This window comes from Cebus imitator, unplaced genomic scaffold (assembly GCF_001604975.1).
Source record: "Cebus imitator isolate Cc_AM_T3 unplaced genomic scaffold, Cebus_imitator-1.0 Scaffold544, whole genome shotgun sequence".
NCBI lineage: Eukaryota > Metazoa > Chordata > Mammalia > Primates > Cebidae > Cebus > Cebus imitator.
This window is the reverse complement of record NW_016107859.1, coordinates 1,226,519-1,245,447: the sequence shown is the minus strand read 5'-3', so window position 1 is coordinate 1,245,447 and position 18,929 is coordinate 1,226,519. Positions and strand designations below refer to the sequence as shown.

Here is an 18,929-nt window from a genome sequence, read left to right as displayed (position 1 = left end):
GCCACCGAGCAATGGTCACAGACCACAGACTCAGGGAGTGGAACTCTCCCTGCCATTAGTGGCCTGCTAACAAACAGCTCTTTTTGGGTGTCAGAAATTTGAAAGATACCTCTGCACACAGGGCAAAGAAATGCTTACCGTCCTAAGCCACCCAGCAGCATGGGGTGCACTGTAGACGCCAGGCCAGGCCGAATCAAGGACTCAATGCAGCCTCCACTGGTCAGAAGGTTAGCCCATCTTCCTTGCCAGTAAGCAGCAGAGCTTTCATGATTAACTGCTCCTGAGAAGTTTAAATAAATCAAATGCACACTTGAGAAATAGGCCCAGGTCTGCTGATAACCACTTCAATTCCATTCACTGTGCTGGACCTCAGTTCCGATGAGAGCGACGGTATGAGCTTTCACTCATTTTGTTCAGCTTTTCCAAGGAATGTTTTTTTGTAGGACTCATCATCGATCCAAGCACATTTGAAGATACAGGAAGTTTGACACCACAGGCCGGGCAATGCCTGTCTTGGAAATCTGAAAGATACCCTCACTCAGCACTAGGGGAGAGAAATGCTTACCATCCTGAGACACCCGCCAGCATGAGGTGCACCATGGATGCCAGGCCACACTGACTCCACGATTCCATGGGGACTCCACGATTCCATGGGGACTCCACTGCCTGGAAGAATCGACCATCTGTTGCAGCAGCACATGGTGGGCCTCTCAAGGCAACAGCCCCTGAGAAGTGCAAAGATATCACATGCACGCTTGAGGAATGAGCCCAAGGCCACTGGTCACATCAATGTTTTTCCCAAAAGGCAACTTGTGCACCTGCTTCTCATTGTCCCTCACTCCTACAGGCCCCAGGGGAGACAATGTGCAGGACCTCAGTTCCGATGAGAGCGACGGTATGAGTTTTCACTCATTTTGTTCAGCTTTTCCAAGGAATGTTTTTTGTAGGACTCATCATCGATCCAAGCACATTTGAAAACACAGGACGTTTGACACTACAGGCTGTGCAATGCCTGCCTTGGAAATATGAAAAATGCCCTCACTCAGCACTAGAGGCAGAGGAATCCTTACCGTCCTGAGCCACCTGCTAGCACGAGGTGCACCATGGATGCCGGGCCACACTGACTCCACGACTCCATGGTGACTCCGCTGCCTGGAACAATCGACCATCTGTTGCGGCAGCACATGGTGGGCCTCTCCAGGCAACTGCCCCTGAGAAGTGCAAAGATATCAAATGTACACTTGAGGAACAAGCCCAGATCCACTGGTCACATCAATATTAGTCTTTCCCAAGGGATAACTTGTAAACCTGCTTCTCCTTGTCCCTCACTCCTACAGTCCCCGGGGGAGGCAACGTGCTGGACCTCAGTTCCGATGAGAGCGACGGTATGAATTTTCACTCATTTTGTTCAGCTTTCCAAGGAATGTTTTTTTTGTTGGACTCATCATCGATCCAAGCACATTTGAAGAGGCAGGATGTCTGACACTACAGGCTGGGCAGTGGGCAAGCCAATGACCTTAAAGATCTTTGGCACCGTGTGGAACTCAGAGCTGGGCCACTGAGCAATGGTCACAGACTATTCTCTTCAGGAGTGGAACTCGCCATGCTATCAGTGGCCTGCTAAGAAGCAGCTCCTTGCGAGTCTTGGAAATCCCAGAGACACCCCCACCCAGCATGTGGAGCAGAGGAATGCTTACCGTCCTAACTTGTCCACCAGCACGAGGTGCACCATGGAGGCCACGCCACTCTGAACCCAGGAAGCCTCTTCCAATGCTCAGAAAAATCGAGCAAGCGGTGGGCCTTTTAGCAGGCGGTGGGCCTCCCATGGCAACCGCCCCTGAGCAATGTAAGGAAATCAAATGCACGCATGAGAAATGGGCCTAGGTCCACCGCTCAACACTTCCATCCCATTCTTTCACACGGGGCAACTCGCACACCTCTTATTCCTTGGCTTCCATAACTGATCTCCATCTCCATGAATATACCTTACACGTGTTACATTGTGAACATCTAAAAGCGTTAGCGGTCACACAAGCCAACAGCTGCATGTATTTGCCTGTGTTCTGCATGCCTGTGTGTGTGTATATAGTTGTCTGTGTGTATGTGTCTCTCACGCACATTTCCTAACACATCTTTCCCAACACTACAATAGGCAGTCATATTCTGCAGCCTCCTGGCCTGACACCCGCCAACCCAGCAGCTCAAGACCAAGACCTTCAATCAGAAGGAAGTGAATTCCGACTTGGAGACCATGAGGACACTAGCCTGAGGTCAGTCGCCTAACAGCCAGGGGAATACACGATCCTCCTCATGGGACATCTGAGGACACGAGCAGACACTGTCTCTCGTAGCCGTATCAGGTGAGGTGCACCTGGTGGAAAATCAACCACAACCTAAGCTGGAGGGTGATTTTGCAATGGGTAGCACATTGGTCTGAAACTTGGTGTCTAGGCCAGAGGTGGTCTCCCCAGCCTAGCCAAAGGACCTCAAGAGAGGGGCTTCCTCCCCTTCACTCAGTCCACGTGCCTGCACCGTGTCCTCTGGACACTCAAAGGGAATGGCCGCTTTTCCAACAGGATGTCTCCGCCTGCCTGAGGCTCCAAGGACCAGGTGGACAAGACATACTGCCTTTCACTTTCCTTGCGTCGGACACACCCACAGGGCTTCCCTGCACTGACCTCTGAGGCGACATCCCACTATGCAGCCAGCTTGACTGCAGCAGTACCTGCCCCAACACCTGAAGCTCAACACTGCCTGAACACTACCACTGGGTCTACATGCTTGCAGCTAGTCAGTGAGCTGTGAGCTCAAAACCACCAATCCTTTTCAACTTTCCTAAGCCATTCATGTGCCCTTTAACATGGCATGGCTATCCTGGCTGCGCTGAGACTTCAAACTGGTTAAGGGAGCTGAAACGGTTCATCACCCCTAGGGTGTAGTAGAATCCAACACTTAAATTATCGCCAACACACGGAGCTATGACGCATCCCAAGTCAAGGGACTCTGTGGCAGCACCCCTGGGATTGCACACGTGTTGCCTGGAATGCACATGGACCTCCATGGACAGCCCCAAGTGTGACTAGTGCCCATGGCAGAGACCTGGGCGAGAGCCAGGCTCAAGGAACATTCACTCTGGATGCTTGTAGGATGGAAGCTGCTTTCAAAGGAGGAAAGAGGATCCAGAGACTCTTAATGAGCCGCAGCAGGTGGGGCTGCCCACCAACGTGGGCCAAGAGACCATTTCTGGGAAGAATTACTCAACGGAGGAGCCCACTACTCTGCTGGGAAGACTGGAAGTGACCCAGGGCCATGGGCACCAACCTGACCCTTATGTTCCCCAGGACCTGCTCTCAAAGATCCCTGAGGCACCAGAGAAATTCATGGAAAGCCCATCACCACTGAATTACAGCCCAAGCCTGCTGATGACACTCATGTCCATGTGAGTGCTCAACCACCTTTTGTCTGGAACACCTTCCTGCCCAGGCTTCTGCCACCGTACCACAGGCATCTCACAGCTTGGGAGATAAAGAAATCCCTTCCAAGCGGGGACCTCCTGTAACCAATCTGCAGGTGGGCAGAAGAGGCTTTGCCATCTGCCCTGACACCCATTGCTCAGCACTCTCCCCTAACACCTTGGCACTCCACTGTCCTCAACTAATCCAAAATCAAGGCCAAAGTCTACCTGAGACCTGGGCCTTGGGTTCTCATCCACATGAAAACAGAGACCTGATCATCTGCACGAGATGAGCACTGTGAGGTCTGGATCTCCCTTCATGGGACCTCACCAGCAGCACACTCCCCTAAGCCAGTGATGTTTCTGCCTTCCCTAGGCCTGCGGCATTTCCACCGGCTTCCAGTGCCAACACGCCATCACACATCAGCCAAATCCCCCATGACTCTTGCAACCACCTACCTCACACAAAGGGAATGTTCCTAACGTAACTGTGACATGAGACTTTCGGCTGTGGATGCCCTGGGTGGGGAATCCTGCAGGAACAAGTGGAAACTGTCCCTCACTCCTACAGTCCCCAGGGGAGGCAACGTGCTGGACCTCAGTTCCGATGAGAGCGACGGTATGAGCTTTCACTCATTTTGTTCAGCTTTCCAAGGAATGTTTTTTTTTGGGAACTCATCATCGATCCAAGCACATTTGAAGACACAGGACATTTGATACTACAGGCTAGGCAAGGCCTGTCTTCGAAATCTGAAAGACACCCTCACTCAGCATGAGGGGAGAGGAATGCTCACCATCCTGAGTCACCTGCCAGCATGAGGTGCACCATGGATGCCAGGCCACACTGACTCCACGACTCCATGGGGACTCCGCTACTTGGAAGAAAGGACCATCTGTCAGGCCAGCATGCGGCAGGCCTTTAAAGGCAACTGCCCCTGAGAAGTGCAAAGATAACATATGCACATTTGAGGAACAAGCTCAGGTCCACCAGTCACATCAATGTTAGTCTTTCCCAAGGGACAACTCGTACACCTGCTTCTCCTTGTCCCTGACTCCTACAGTCCCCGAGGGAGGCAATGTGCTGGACCTCAGTTCCGATGAGAGCGACGGTATGAGTTTTCACTCATTTTGTTCAGCTTTTCCAAGGAATGTTTTTTTGGGGGACTCATCATCGATCCAAGCACACTTGAAGGGGGAGAATTTCTGACACTGTAGGCTGGACAGTGGGCCAGCAGATGACCTTAAAGACCTTCAGCACCCTGGCGAAGCCAGAACCACCCCACTGACCAATGGACACGGACCCTCCACTCTGGGAGTGGAACTTGTCATGCCGTTCGTTGCTAAGAAACAGCTCTGGCCAGGCGCGGTGGCTCACGCCTGTAATCCCAGCACTTTGGGAGGCCAAAGCGGGTGGATCACGAGGTCAACAGATTGAGACCATCCTGGTCAACATGGTGAAACCCCGTCTCTACTAAAAATACAAAAAATGAGCTGGGCATGGTGGTGCGTGCCTGTAATCCCAGCTACTGAGGAGGCTGAGGCAGGAGAATTGCCTGAACCCAGGAGGCGGAGGTTGCGGTGAGCCGAGATCGCGCCATTGCACTCCAGCCTGGTTAACAAGAGTGAAACTCTGTCCCAAAATAAAAATAAAAATAAAAATAAAAATAAAAAAGAAACAGCTCTGTGCAGGTCTAGGCCATTCAAAAGCCAGCCTCATTCAACACATGGGGCAGAGGAATGCTTACCATCCTGAGCATCCGTCAGCATGGGGTGCACAGTGGATTCCAGGCCACAGTGACTACAGGACTCTGTAGGGCCTCCATTACTCAGAAGAATCGACCATCTTCCTTTCCAACAAGCAGTGGGCCTCCCATGGCAACTTATCTGAGCAATTGTAAAGAAATAAGATACACGCTTAAGAAACAGGCTTGGGTCCATTCTCACCGCTTCCATGCCATTCTCTCCCACAGGTCAACTGATGTACCTGCTTGTCCTTCCCCTCCAAGATTGACCTCTCTCTTTATGAATGTACCTTACCCGTGTCACTCTGTGGACACCTAGGGGAGCACGTGTGGCCTACATGCGCTCATTTCTACTATTACATGCGCCATTTCTGCATCTATTTGCCTGTTTCTGTGAGCTCCTCTGTGTGTGTGTGTGTGTGTGTGTGTGTGCATGTGTGTGTGTAATTCCGTGTCTGTGTGTTATGTTTGTGAGTTTGATTTTGTGTGTGTATCTCCTTTGCCGGGTGCACATACATTTCCCAACACTGCAAAGGGCCCTCATAGTCTGCGGCCTCCAGTCCTGACCCTCGGCAACCTGACAGTTCAAGACCAAGGCCTTCCATCAGTAGAGTGTGAACTCTGATGTCAGGCCATGCAACATAGGTCTAAGGTCCCTCACCTAACAGCCTAGTGCGAGCACATACTCCTATTCATGAGGCATCTGAAGTCTTTATCTGACATTGTCTCTTGCTGCTCTCCCCGGTGAGATGTACCTAGCCGGAAACCAACCAAAACCAGCACTGGAGAGTGTCATCGTAATGCCCAACATGGTCTGCAACTTGGCATCAAGTCCAGAAGCTGTCTTCCCCATGTAGCCAAAAGACCTCAAGACATGAGCTTCCACCCCACCACTCAGTCCTGGTGCCTGCACCATGCCTTCAGGACATCCAAACGTAATGCCTCCTTTTCCTACAGGATGTCTTGCCTGATCCTACAAGTACCAGGCAGACAGGACACACCATCTTCTATCACCCTTGCTTTGGTCACATCCACAGGAGTGTTATGCACTGATCTCTCAGGCAACGTCCCATCACGCAGTGAACGTGACCATACTAACACCCACCCCAATGCCTCCAGGTCAACACTGCCTCAACACCACCACCGGGACTAATTAATATTGTCAACATATCCATACTACACAAAGTTATTTAAAGTCTGTGTAATTCCTATCAAAATCACAATCACAGTTTTCCAGAAATAGAGAAAAAAACATGCAGTTTATCTGGATCCACAAAAAACCCAAAAAAGTTAAATCAACATTCAGCATGAAAAACACAAAGGTGGAGGCACTTCCTGATTTCCAAGTATATAACAAAGCTACAGTAATTTGAAATAATACAATATTGGCAAAAACCAGACATAATCTACTGGAAAAGAATGAAGCACATCTCTACTGAAAAATAAACATTAAAAACAATTAGCTAGATGTATTGGCATGTGCCTGTGGACCCAAGAGCCTGAGTGGGAGGATCTATGGCACCTAGGAAGTTGTGGCTGCAGTGAGCCATGATTCTGGCACCGCTCTCCATGCTGAGCAACAGAGCAAGATTTGATTCAAAAAAAAAAAAAAAAAGGAAGGAAGGAAGGAAGGAAACAATTCACAACATAGAACCCTGGTTTTTAAAAAGAGGCAATGTAATTGAATAGGGTTTTTCTTTTTTTTTCCAAAGAAGATAAACAAATGGGCCAGGCGCGGTGATTCATGCCTGTAATCTCAGCATGTTGGGAGGCTGAGGCAGGTGGATCACAGTGGCAGGAGTTCAAGACCAATTTGGCCAAGATGGTGAAACCCAGTTTCTACTGAAAAAAAAAAAAAAATTACCTGGGCATGGTGACAAGTACCTGTAATCCCAACTACTTGGGAGGCTGAGGCAGAAAACTGCTCGAACCTGGGAGGTGAAGGTTGCAGTGAGCCGAGATTGCGCCACTACATTTCAACCTGGATGATAGAGCAATACTCCATCTCAAAAAANAAAAAAAAAAAAAAATAGAAAAGAAGACAAACGAATGGCCAGTATGTATATGAAAACATGCTCCGTGTCACTATTTACTAGACAAATGCAAATCGAATCCATAATGAGATATCACCTCACATCCATTAGAAGATAAAACTGACAAACAATAAGCTGGGCGTGGTAGCTCAGGTCTGTAATCTCAGCACTTTGGGAGGCTCAGGCGAGTGGATCACCTGAGGTCGGGAGTTCGAGACCAGCCTGGCCAACATGGTGAAACCCTGTCTCTACTAAAAATACAAAAATTAGCTGGGCATGGTGGCAGACGCCTATAATTCCAGCTTGTTGGGGAGGCTGAGGCAGGAGAATCACTTGAACCCAGGTGGCAGAGGTTGCAGTGAGCCGAGACCATGCCATTGTACTCAAGCCTGGGCAACAAGAGCAAAACAGAAAACAGCAAGTGTTGTTAAGGGGACAGGGAATTGGAACCTTTGCATGCTGTTGATGGGAACATAAAATGGTGCAGACACTGTGGAAAAACGTATGGTGGAGGTACCTGCAAAATTAAAAGTAGTATTACTATATGATCCAGAAATCCCACTTTTGGGTATATACCCAGAGTAATTCAAAGCAGGATCTCAAAGATACATCTGCATATCCATGTTTACTGGAGCATGATTCACAATACCGAAGAGGCAGAAGCAACCCAAATGCCCAAAGCAGGTATGTAAAGAAAAGGTGCTATATCCACAAATAGAATTTTATTTTCTTAAAGAAGGCATTTTCTAGGTATAGAACCATTATCACTTCCAAACAGATGTCACTGACAAACTACGCATTTGACAGAGGGCTAATATCCTGAATCTACAGGACACTTAAACAAACCAACAAGCAAAAATCAACCCCATTAAGAGGCAAATATTAGAAAAAGACATAGAATGGTCAACAAACATATGAAAAAATGTGCTCATGTCACTAATCATCCAGAGAAATTTAAACCAAAACCACAATAAGGGCCAGATGTAGTGGCTCACGCCTGTAATCCCAACACTGTGGGAGGCCAAGTTGCTGTATTATTTGGGGTCAGGAGTTCGAGACCAGCCTGGCCAACATGGTGAAACCCAGTCTCTAGTAAAAATACAAAAATTGGTCAGGTGTGGTGGCACATGTCTGCAGTCCCAGCTACACAGGAGGCTGAGGCAGGAGAATCACTCGAACCCAGGAAGCGTAGGCTGCAGAGAGCTGAGATGACACCACTGCACTCCAGCTTGGGAGACTCTGTCTTAAAAAAAAAAAAAACACACACAGTAATATAAGGTCTGACAGCAATAAGAAGAGTAGCTATTATTAAAAGGTAAAAAGAAAAAGTTCCTGGCAAGGCTGAAGAAAAAGGGGAATGTTTAAACACTATTGGTGGGAATGTAAATTAGTCTGATCCCTGTGGAAAACAGTCTGAGTATTTCCCAAAGAACTTAAAACAGAGCTACAATTTCACCCAAAATTCCCATTTCTGGGTATATACCCCAAGGAAAATAAATCATTGTACCAAAAAGACACATGCACTCACATGTTCATCATTGTGGTATTAACAATAGCAAAGACGTACAGTCAGACCAGGTACCCAGGACTGGTTGTATCAGTCAGGGTTGTCCAGAAGGACAGGACTAATAGGATCAATGTATATAAAAGGGAGTTAATTAAAGAGTATTGGCTCACATGATCACAAGGTGAAGTCCCACAATAGTCCCTCTGCAAGCTGATGAGCAAGAAAGCCAGTCCAAGTCCCAAAAACCCCAAAAGCTGGGAAGCCACAGTGTAACCTTCAGACTGTGGCTGAAGGCCTGAGAGCCCCTTGCAAACAACTGGTGTAAGTTCAAGAGTACAAAAGATGAAAAACTTGGAGTCCAATGTTCAAGGGCAGGAAGCATCCGGCACAGGTGAAAAACGAAGGCTGGAAGACTCAGCAAGGTAAACCTTCCACATTCTTCTGCCTGATTTATTCTACCAGCACTAGGAGCTGATTAGATTGTGCCTACCCAGATTGAGGGTGAGTCTGGCTCTCCCAATTCACTGACTCCAATGTTAATCTCCTTTGGCAACACCCTCACAGGCACGTCCAGTAACAATACTTTGCATCCTTCAATCCAACCAAGTTGACACTCAATATTAAGCATCACCAACGGTAGACTGGACGTAGAAAATACAGAGCATTTTCACCATGGAATACTATGTAGCCATAAAAAAGAATGAAATCATGTTGTTTGCAGCACATGAATAGAGCTGGAGGCCATAATCCTAAGCACACTGATGCAGGAACAGTAAATTAAACACCACACATTCTCACTTACAAGCGGGAGCTAAATATTGAGCACACATGAACATAAATATGGGAACAAGAGACAAATACTAGAGGAATACTAGAGGGTGCCGTGTGGGTGATGGATTAAAAAACTACCTATAGGCTAGGCGTGGTGGCTCACACCTGTAATCCCAGCACTTTGGGAGGCCAAAGTGGGTGGATCCCTTGAGACCAAGAGTTCGAAACCAGCCTGACCAATGTGGTGACACCCCATCTGTACAAGAAAGCAAAAACAAAAATTAGCCAGGTGTGGTAATGCACACCTGTAATCCCACCTACTTGGGAGGCTGAGCCAAAAGAATTGTTTGAACCTGGAAGGTAGAGGTTGCAGTAAGTATAGATGTTATGCCACTGCGCTCCAGCCTGGGTAACAGAGCGAGATTCTGCCTTCAAAAAAAAAAAAAACCTACCTATCAAGTGTCCTTAAAAAAGGAAGAAAGAAGATATGAAGATACAGAATCAACCTAAATGCTCATCACTGATAGACTGGATTAAAAAATATGGTACTTATAACCAAGGAATACTACATAACCATAAAAAAGTAAGATCATGTCCTCTGCAGCAACATAAATGGAGCTGGAGGCCATTATCCTAACAGAACTAAAACAGGAACAGAAAATCTAATAAGTAGGCTCTCAATGTAAGTCGGAGCTAAACATTCAGTTCATATGGACACAAAGAAGAAAACAACAAGCACTGGGGCCTACTTGAAGGTAGAAGGCAGGAGAAGGGTGAGGATCAAAAAACTACCAATCAGGTACTATGCTTGTTACCTCGGTGATAAAATAATCTGTACACCAAACCCCCATGACTCACAATTTACCTATATAACAAACTTGCATATGTACTCCTAAACCTAACATTAACATTAAAAATAGAATGATGTATCATTAACTGGACAATAAAGATACAGAAAAATAAAACAAATAAAAATTCACTAGAAAAATTCATCACACTATTTGAGCTAGCAGAAAAAGGGAACGAACAAATTTGAATATACGACTGTTGAGGTGATCCAGTCACCTCAATTGTGAGGCAGAAAGAAAAAGGAAAAATAGAGCCTCAGATTGCTGAGGAGCACATGCGTATCAACATGTATGTAAAATTCACAGTAGAAAGGGGCAGAAACAGTTTGGAGAACAAAAGCCAAAAATTTTAGTAATAGAAAAACATTTATGTACGTGTATAATGAGTCAAATGAACTGGACTTACTCAAGTGAGATCTACATAAAGAAATCTATACATAGAGACATCACAGTAAAATGTCAAAAGCCAAAGTCTTCAAAACATGAATAGAAAAAAAACACGTCAGGTACAAGGAATCCTCAATGAGACTAACAGCTGATTTCTCATCAGAAACTCTTGAGGCCATAAAAGACTAAGATGACAGATTCAAACTATTTGAAAGAAAAAGAAATAAGACTGTCTACTCATAAATCTTGATACGCCAACATTACTCTTCAAAAATAAAAAAGAAGACATTCCTAAATCAACAAAAGCTGAGAGAATTTGTTGTCAAAATACCTATTGTACCAGAAAAATTAGATGGAGACTACAGCCTTAAATAAAATAGCACTAGACATTAACTGATCCATGTGAAGAAATGCACAGGACCAGTAAGATAATTATCAGGCAAATATAAAAGATGGTATAAAAGTTTGAATAACAATAACATACAAAAGGTAGGTTGAGAAAAAACAGCTATATTGAAAAATTTCTGTATGCTGTTAAAATTAATATTAAATCAAAGCTATGTTATAAAGTAACAAAATAACTATAATCTCAAAGGCAACCACTAATAAGTAAAGACAAAAAATTCGAAAGAAAATTAAAGTAGCACACTATTAAATATGTATTTAACATAAAAAATCAGCAATAGGACTAAGAAAAACAAAACAGATATATGCTATAAAAAGAAAACAGAGGCTGGGCGTGGTGGCTCATGCCTGTAATGTTAGCACTTTGGAAGGCCGAGGTGGGTGGATCATGAGGTCAGGAGTTCAAGACTAGACTGGCCAAAATGGTAAAACCCCATCTTTACAAAAATTAGCCAGGAACAGTGGTAGGCACCTGTAATCCCAGCTACTTAAGAGACTGAGGCAGGAAAGTTGTTGAACCCAGGCAGAGGGGTTGCAGTGAGCCAAGATCACACTACTACACTCTACCCTAGTGACAAAGGAAGACTTCATCTCAAAAGACAACAACAGCAACAACAACAGAAAAGCAAAATACAAAACTAGACTAGAAAATGGCAGATGCAAATTTTACCTCATCAGTAATTACAGTTAATGTTCACGAAGTAAACTCCCAACTTAAAAGGCAGAGATTGACACAATGAACTTTTTTTTTCTGAGATGGAGTCTTGCTCTGTAGCCCAGGCTGCAGTGCAGTGGCACTATCTTGGCTCACATCTAGGCTCACTGCAACCTCCGCCTCCCTGGTCCCAGTTCAAGCAATTCTGCTACCTCAGCCTCCCAAGTATCCAGGATTACAGGCACTAGCCACCATGCCCAGCTAATTTTTGTATTTTTTAGTAGAGACAGGGTTTTACCATGTTGGCCAGTCTGATCTTGAATGCCTGACTTCGTGATCCACCCACCTCAGCCTCCCAAAGTGCTGGGATAATAGGTGTGAGCCACCCCACCTGGCCCACAATGTATTTTTTTTTGGGGGGGATGGAGTTTTGCTCTTGTTACCCAGGCTGGAATGCAATGGCACAATCTCAGCTCACTGCAACCTCCGCCTCTTGGGTTCAGGCAATTCTCCTGCCTCAGCCTCCTGAGTAGCTGGGATTCCAGGCACGCGCCACCATGTCCAGCTGATTTTTTGTATTTTTAGTAGAGACGGGGTTTCACCATGTTGACCAGGATGGTCTCAATCTCTTGACCTCATGATCCACCCGCCTCGGCCTCCCAAAGTGCTGGGATTACAGGCATGAGCCACCGCGCCTGGCCCACAATGCATTTTTTTTAAAAAAACACATGATACAACTATATGCTCTCTACAAAAGACAAACTTTAGATTCAAGGACAAAAAAATAGGTACAAAATAATCATCCTGGGCAACATAGCAAGATCTCATCTCTACAAGAAAAAAAATACAACCAAAAAAAATCAGCCAGGTGTGGTGACGTGAGCCTGTAGTTCCAACTACTCAGGAGGCTGAGGTGGAAGATTTCTTTGAATACAGGAGTTTCAGGTTGCAGTGAGCTATGATCATGCTATTGCACTCAAGCCTGGGTGACAGAGACTCAAATTTTTTATTTTAAATTAAAAATAGATATATAATAAAAATAGATATATAGTAAAAGAATGAAAGGAAAAGATAAACTTTACACAGTAACCAAAGAGACTTTAAGGGCTATAAGTCAGACAAAAACTATAATTATCAGGCTAAATAAACTTCAAGACAAAAATTGTTGATAGAGACAAAGAAGAACATTTCATGATAATAAAACTGACAATCCATCAGGAAGACATAACAATAATAAAGATATGTGTATTTAACAACACAGCTCCCAAATTAAATGAAAAAAATTGACAGAATAAACAATATGATAATTGAAAATTTCTATACCTCACTTTTAATGATGAACATAACAATGAGATAGAAGATCAAGGAAACAGAAAGAAGATCAACGAAACAGAAGACAAACAACACTATAAAGCAATGGCATCTAACATCCATCTATGGAACAATCTAACCAGTAGAAAACATATTATTTTCAAGTGGACATGGAACAGTGTCCAGGGTAGGTATTAGACCACACACTGGTCTCAACAAATCTGAAAGTACAAAAGCTAGAAAAGTATGCTGTCTAACCACAATAGAATCGAATTACAAATAAATAAAAACACTGGGGGGAATCCACAACTTGTGGAAATGAAGTAACACATTACTAAGAATCTTTGGGTCATAGAAATAAGAAAATTTATAACATAGTTAGAAATAAAAGGAAACAAAACAACAAAAGAAAATGTATATGTAGCTAAAGGAGCCCTTTGAGAAATTTATAGCTGTAAATGTTCATATTAAAAAAAGAAAAATAACTCAAATCAATAATCTAAACTTTGACTTTAAGAAAACAGAAGAAGAGCAAAGCTAAATCAAGTAGAATGAAAGAAATAAGAATAAAATGCAAATAAATAAAACAAAGAATAGAGAAGAAAAAAATATCAGAAGCTGTTTCATTGAAATTTTTTATTTGTTTAGTGACAGGCTGGATGGTGGTGTGTGCCTATACTCCCAGCTACACAAGATGCAGAGGCAGCAGGATTACTTAGGCTCAGAAGATCAAGGCCAGTATGGACAACATAGCAAAACCCCTGTGTCTTAAACAATTGATGTAACTTTATCTACACTACTGAAAACAGAAGACTCGATTTTCATAAAATCTGGTATGAAACTCAGACTATTATGAACACCCTTATAGAAACAAGGTACATCAACAAATTAGATAACCTAGATTACATAGGCAAATTCCTAGAAATGCATAAATTACAGGTATTGTCACAAGAAGAAAAAACAGAAAATCTGAAGTCACCTTTAACAAGAGATTGAATTAGTTACTCAACAAGTTACCACAAATAAAATCCCACATAAATAATTTCTCTGATGAATTCGACCGAATCATTAAAGAAATAACATCAATCCTTTACCAACTCCTCCAAAAAACAAGAGAGCAGAAAACATTTCCCAACTTATTCCATGATGCTACCTTTACCCTAAGTTTTATCAAAACCAAATACATCATTAAAAAAGTGAATCATGGACCTGGCCTTGACAACATAGAGATATCCTATCTCCACAAAATAAAAAAATTAAAAATTAGCTATGTGTGGTGACACATACCTGTATTCCTAGCTACTTGGGAGGCAGGGGGTGCAAGACCACTTGAGCCCAGGAGTTCAGGCCTGCAGAGTCAAGAGCTGAAGTGAGCTATGACTGGGTCACTGTACTCCAGTCAGGGTAACAGAATGAGACTTTGTCTCCCCAAATAAATCAATGAATAAATAAAATCAATTTGGCAAAATTCTACATTTGTCATTTCATGCAAAATTCAAATAGAATAAAAATGGAAAAGAAAATGATTCAGAAATGAAGGTGGAACGACTCACCACAGTAAAATATACATTATTTAGATATTATCCAGTAATCCACTAAAAAAAATCAACAAAAAGATCTCAGGATGTTGCATGGAACACATGGTATATATTTATTCCAAATGATGTTGATTTAGCTACTCACCCCTATTTTCTGAAGTGGAGGACCTCATTCCAGTCCTCCTCTACCTCAGCAAAACAAAATAGAAGAAAAAGAAATGGTCTCAGAAAATGCTCAACAGTAAAAATAACAAAGCACTAAAATTAATTCCTTTGTCAATATTTAATATAGGCATGCAGTGTTCCCTTCTTTCAGAATACATCACGGTTGCTTGACCATTCTTGACTGAAGCATTCTGATTTTTTCATTTTTACTCAAGAGTGTATTTCCTATATATAAGCATCTATCTACAATTCCCTGTTCAAAATGTACAAAATAAAGCAAATCTTGGGCCACTAAGCTTAAAGTGCACACTGACTCATAAGACAGGATGCTAACGCCCTCTTCGGAGAGGTAGAAAAGGCATGCTCACAGGGGTACTATGTTGTCACTGAAGGATCACCAAATAGAGCCAGGCTCTGAGAGTCTTATTTGTCCTGCTGGAGGGCCGCACATCTGGACCTCAGATTGACATCTGGAATGAGTCCCTCAGCATCCTCAGACAAGTATTCTCATCATCGATCCAAACAAGCACCCTCCCGACAAATAAGCATTTACATACCAGGCTTATATTGTGCATGCTTATCTAGTACATCATCAGTCAGAACAGCAAATGTACAGTAGACATTTTGTTTCGTATCTGAATAATGGAACTCTCATATACATAGGATGAAAAAACACATGACTGAATTGCTCTAATAAATTAGAATGAAATATATTGAAAAAAATTCTTAAGTTAATTAAATGAATTAAAATTTGTAGGAATAGGTGAGGCAGCAAAATTAATATATACTATGATTACATGACAAATATAAGTAGAAACATCTGTGTTCAAAATGTGCCAGATAAATTTTTTTTTTCTTTTTTTAAGATGGAGTTTCACTCGTTGCCCAGGGTGGAGTGCAATGGCAGGATCTCGGCTCATTGCAACCTCTAACCCCTGGATTAAGGCAATTCTCCTGCCGCAGCCTCCCGAGTAGCTGGGATTACAGGCATGTGCCACCATGCTTGGCTAATTTTGTATTTTTAGTAGAGACAGGGTTTCTCCACATTGATCAGCCTCGGCTTCCCAAAGTGCTGAGATTACAGGTGTGAGCCACCATGCCTGGCCAAAAATTTTTAAATAAATATTTAAGCTAGGCATGACAGCACATGCCTATTCAGGAAGTTGAGGCAAGATGATTACTTGAGCCCAGGAGTTGACGGGCAACCTGGGCAACACGGCATTATCCCATCTCTATTTTATAAAAAATAAATATTTAGCACACTGAATTACATTATGAGATTATTTTCATCCAACAAAAAATGTTAAGGAATGGAAATGTATCAATACTTCCTTCAATTTATTCAGGTTACTACAAAAAAAAAATCTGTTTTTCAAAAAAAGGGGAAAAACAATGCGGATTCCCTAAAAAAAAAACTACAGACACTCACATAGCAGAAAAATCTATTATAAAAATAGTCTCCTTTGAGCCTCTAAAATCATGAACTCTCAGATGCTGAAGTTCTGGCATCACTGGCCACAACACACATAAACAATTTCAAAAGCACCACAGTAGCTGCTCACCTCTCTTGCTTGAAGTTCTGTAACATCTTCTAGACCTGCAGCAAACTATCAAAAAGAAAATACATCAGATTAGAAAATATACAAAATACACTAAAAAATAAGATACAAACATTATTTCTGTAACAATAACCACAGAGCCATCTTTGCACAAGTCACAAATCTTTGGTCCTTTGTCACCTTTGCTATTTATTCATTTCCTCCCCCAAATCTTTATTTTTGAGATGGAGTCTAGCTCTGTCACCCAGGCTGGAATGCAGTGTTGCAATTTCAGCTCACTGCAGCCTTCCCGTTTCCAGTTCAAATGATTCTCCTGGTTAAGTCTCCCAAGTAGCTGGGACTACAAGTGTGTGCCATCACACTGGTTAATTTTTGTATTTTTAGTAGAGATGGGATTTTGTCATGTGGCCAGGCTGCTCTTAAACTCCTGCCCTCAAGTGAGCTGCCCACCTCAGTCTCCAAAAGTGCTGGGATTATAGGTGTGAGCCACCACACCCTGGTAAAATTCTTTATTCTTTAAATAGTAAAAAAAGTTGGCAGGTGCATTACCTGAGGTCAGGAGTTCAAGACCAGCCTGGTCAACATGGTGAAACCCAGTCTCTACTAAAAATACATACCTGTATTCCTGGCTGTGGTGGCACATACCTATAATCCCAGCTACTTGGGAGGTTGAGGGAGGAGAATAGCTTGAACCTTGGAGGTGCAGGGTGCAGTGAGATGACGCCACTGCACTCCAGCCTGGGCCAACAGAGTGAGACTCCTTCTCTAAGCAAACAAACAAACAAACAAACTTACTTCTCTACCACCCTATGTAAATCAGAGATTCTAAAGTTGTATTCCGCCAGATAAAGACTTCATTAAAATGCCCTGGGGTAGGTAAAATTAAAGGTGCATGATAGGGGTGTTGTGAAACCAATATTCTAGAAGAAATAAAAACTTTAGGAATCTACTTCAATAGGACAATAGAAGTCTCTCTTTCTCCCTGTCTCTCTCTTTCCGTGTGTGTGTGCCTGTACTTAAAATTTTGAAATCTATTTCAAAATGTTATATAAAAATCAAAGATGGCAGGAACAGAAAAAAGATGAAAATTTTGGTAAAATAAATGAAAATCAGGTGGATCATGGTGGCTCACACCTGTAATCCCAGGACTTTCCGAGGCCGAGGTGGGCAGGTCACCTGAGTTCAGGGGTTCCAGACCAGCCTGACCAAGATGGAGAAACCCCCTCTCTACTAAAATTAGTTGGGTGTGGTGGCAGATGCCTGTAATCCCAGCTACTGAGGAGGCTGAGGCAGGAGAATCGCTTCTTGCTTCAACCCAGGAGAGGGACGTTGCAGTGAGCCAAGATCGCACCATACCACTCCAGCCTGGGCAACAAGAGCAAAACTCTGCCTCAATCAATCAATCAAAATGGACATGACAAAAAAGAACAAAATGGAATAGGATACTGCCATTGTAAGACATAAGAGACGTAAGATGGAGTAAGCATGGTCCATCTTTATACAACCAGAAAATCCCCAGGAGGGATGCATTGATATGCTAGCAGAGAACTTGGAAGACTAAATTTTTGAAGGTGAACTGGGGAACTCAAAGGGCCATAAAACAACAGTGAGTTTCATATTTTTCCTTTTCTCTAATATCCCAGCCTGAATTTAGTATGGGAGAGTATCTGAAAAAGAAAACATAAAACTGCTTATTGAGTACAAAAACGAACACCGAATCTATATACTTACTATTTCAATGTAATTTTTTTTACAATAAGAATAGCTCACACCAATATTAAACAGAATACACATTTTGCACAGACTATTATCTGCCTTCAAATACAGCAAAAATTATCTTAAGCATTACTTACAGACAGGTCCTCAAATGTTAAATAAACCTAGTTACTATATTCTAGTAAGAGAATTGAAAACATGAGTACACAAAAACCTCCACATAAATATTCCCAGCGGGATTAGTCATAATAGCCAAAAACTGATGAATGGAAAAGAAAAATGTGACATATTTATAATCACTCCTCCATCAAAAAGAATGGAGATCTCATACATGCTGCAACATGGCTGAACCTTGACAACATTAGGCTAAGTGAAAAAAATTCCAGGCAAAACAGCTTCCTTCTAATATAAATGCTTCAAATGTGGGCATCTACAAGGCCTGCTGGTATAGTAGTATTCATGCATTTATTACACTTTCATGTTGCCTCAGCATTTATTATGCTCGAAGCTATATGCTCAAACCACTCCATTTCACATGTTCTTTTGCATTATTTTCATCAACGAATTTCAGACTTACTGAGCAGATACAAGAGTATCTATAATTCTTCGCTAATTTTCAACTGGATTTCCTATTTGCTAACATCTTACAATACCAGTTTCATTTTTCTCTTAATTTTTTGAAACATGTATCACATTATTTTATCCAAACACTTTGAAAATTACCGCAATGAATTATCCCTATATCTTTTAAATTATTTTTATTTCTTAAAAGCAAGGATTTTCTGTTATGTAACCTCAGTATCAGTACCCAACTTAGGCAATTTAATATTCACGTAAC

At 42.8% G+C, this 18,929-nt stretch overlaps 1 protein-coding gene, 1 long non-coding RNA gene and 6 other non-coding genes across 27 annotated transcripts in view; all 8 read right to left on the bottom strand.

Moving 5' to 3' along the window:
* LOC108293711 overlaps positions 1–5,230 on the bottom strand; it is a 31,221-nt gene extending 25,991 nt beyond the window's left edge. For 4 of the 20 annotated variants that reach the window (XM_037733727.1, XM_037733715.1, XM_037733707.1 and 1 more), the window contains exons 1-2: positions 5,200–5,230; positions 1,071–1,205 (exon numbers count right to left, since the gene is read on the bottom strand). Coding sequence is in view for 11 of the 20 variants with exons in the window: in XM_037733732.1 (XP_037589660.1) it covers positions 1,071–1,211; positions 4,249–4,316 (209 nt within the window). In the remaining 9 variants the exon portion in view is untranslated. Of the gene's footprint in view, positions 1–138; positions 281–565; positions 649–1,041; positions 1,212–1,697; positions 1,838–4,248; positions 4,641–5,199 lie in introns of those variants that run through there. The other 16 variants (XM_037733719.1, XM_037733720.1, XM_037733725.1 and 13 more) reach the window with 13 other exon arrangements.
* LOC119468989 lies at positions 365–459 on the bottom strand. Its single transcript, XR_005197812.1, has one exon. It is a non-coding gene; the product is annotated as a small nucleolar RNA SNORD116 (small nucleolar RNA).
* Positions 870–963, bottom strand: LOC119468981. The gene has a single exon (XR_005197805.1). It is a non-coding gene; the product is annotated as a small nucleolar RNA SNORD116 (small nucleolar RNA).
* On the bottom strand, positions 1,360–1,454 carry LOC119469007. The gene has a single exon (XR_005197825.1). It is a non-coding gene; the product is annotated as a small nucleolar RNA SNORD116 (small nucleolar RNA).
* Positions 4,048–4,142, bottom strand: LOC119468986. The gene has a single exon (XR_005197810.1). It is a non-coding gene; the product is annotated as a small nucleolar RNA SNORD116 (small nucleolar RNA).
* Positions 4,538–4,632, bottom strand: LOC119469006. Its single transcript, XR_005197824.1, has one exon. It is a non-coding gene; the product is annotated as a small nucleolar RNA SNORD116 (small nucleolar RNA).
* Positions 5,231–15,269: 10,039 nt separating the features above from the next.
* Positions 15,270–15,336, bottom strand: LOC119469005. The gene has a single exon (XR_005197823.1). It is a non-coding gene; the product is annotated as a small nucleolar RNA SNORD109A (small nucleolar RNA).
* Positions 15,337–16,302: 966 nt separating this feature from the next.
* Positions 16,303–18,929, bottom strand: part of LOC108293715 — a 28,106-nt gene continuing 25,479 nt past the window's right edge. Inside the window, exon 9 of the long non-coding RNA XR_005197798.1 lies at positions 16,303–16,423. This is a non-coding gene — a long non-coding RNA (uncharacterized LOC108293715). The remainder of the gene's footprint in view (positions 16,424–18,929) is intronic.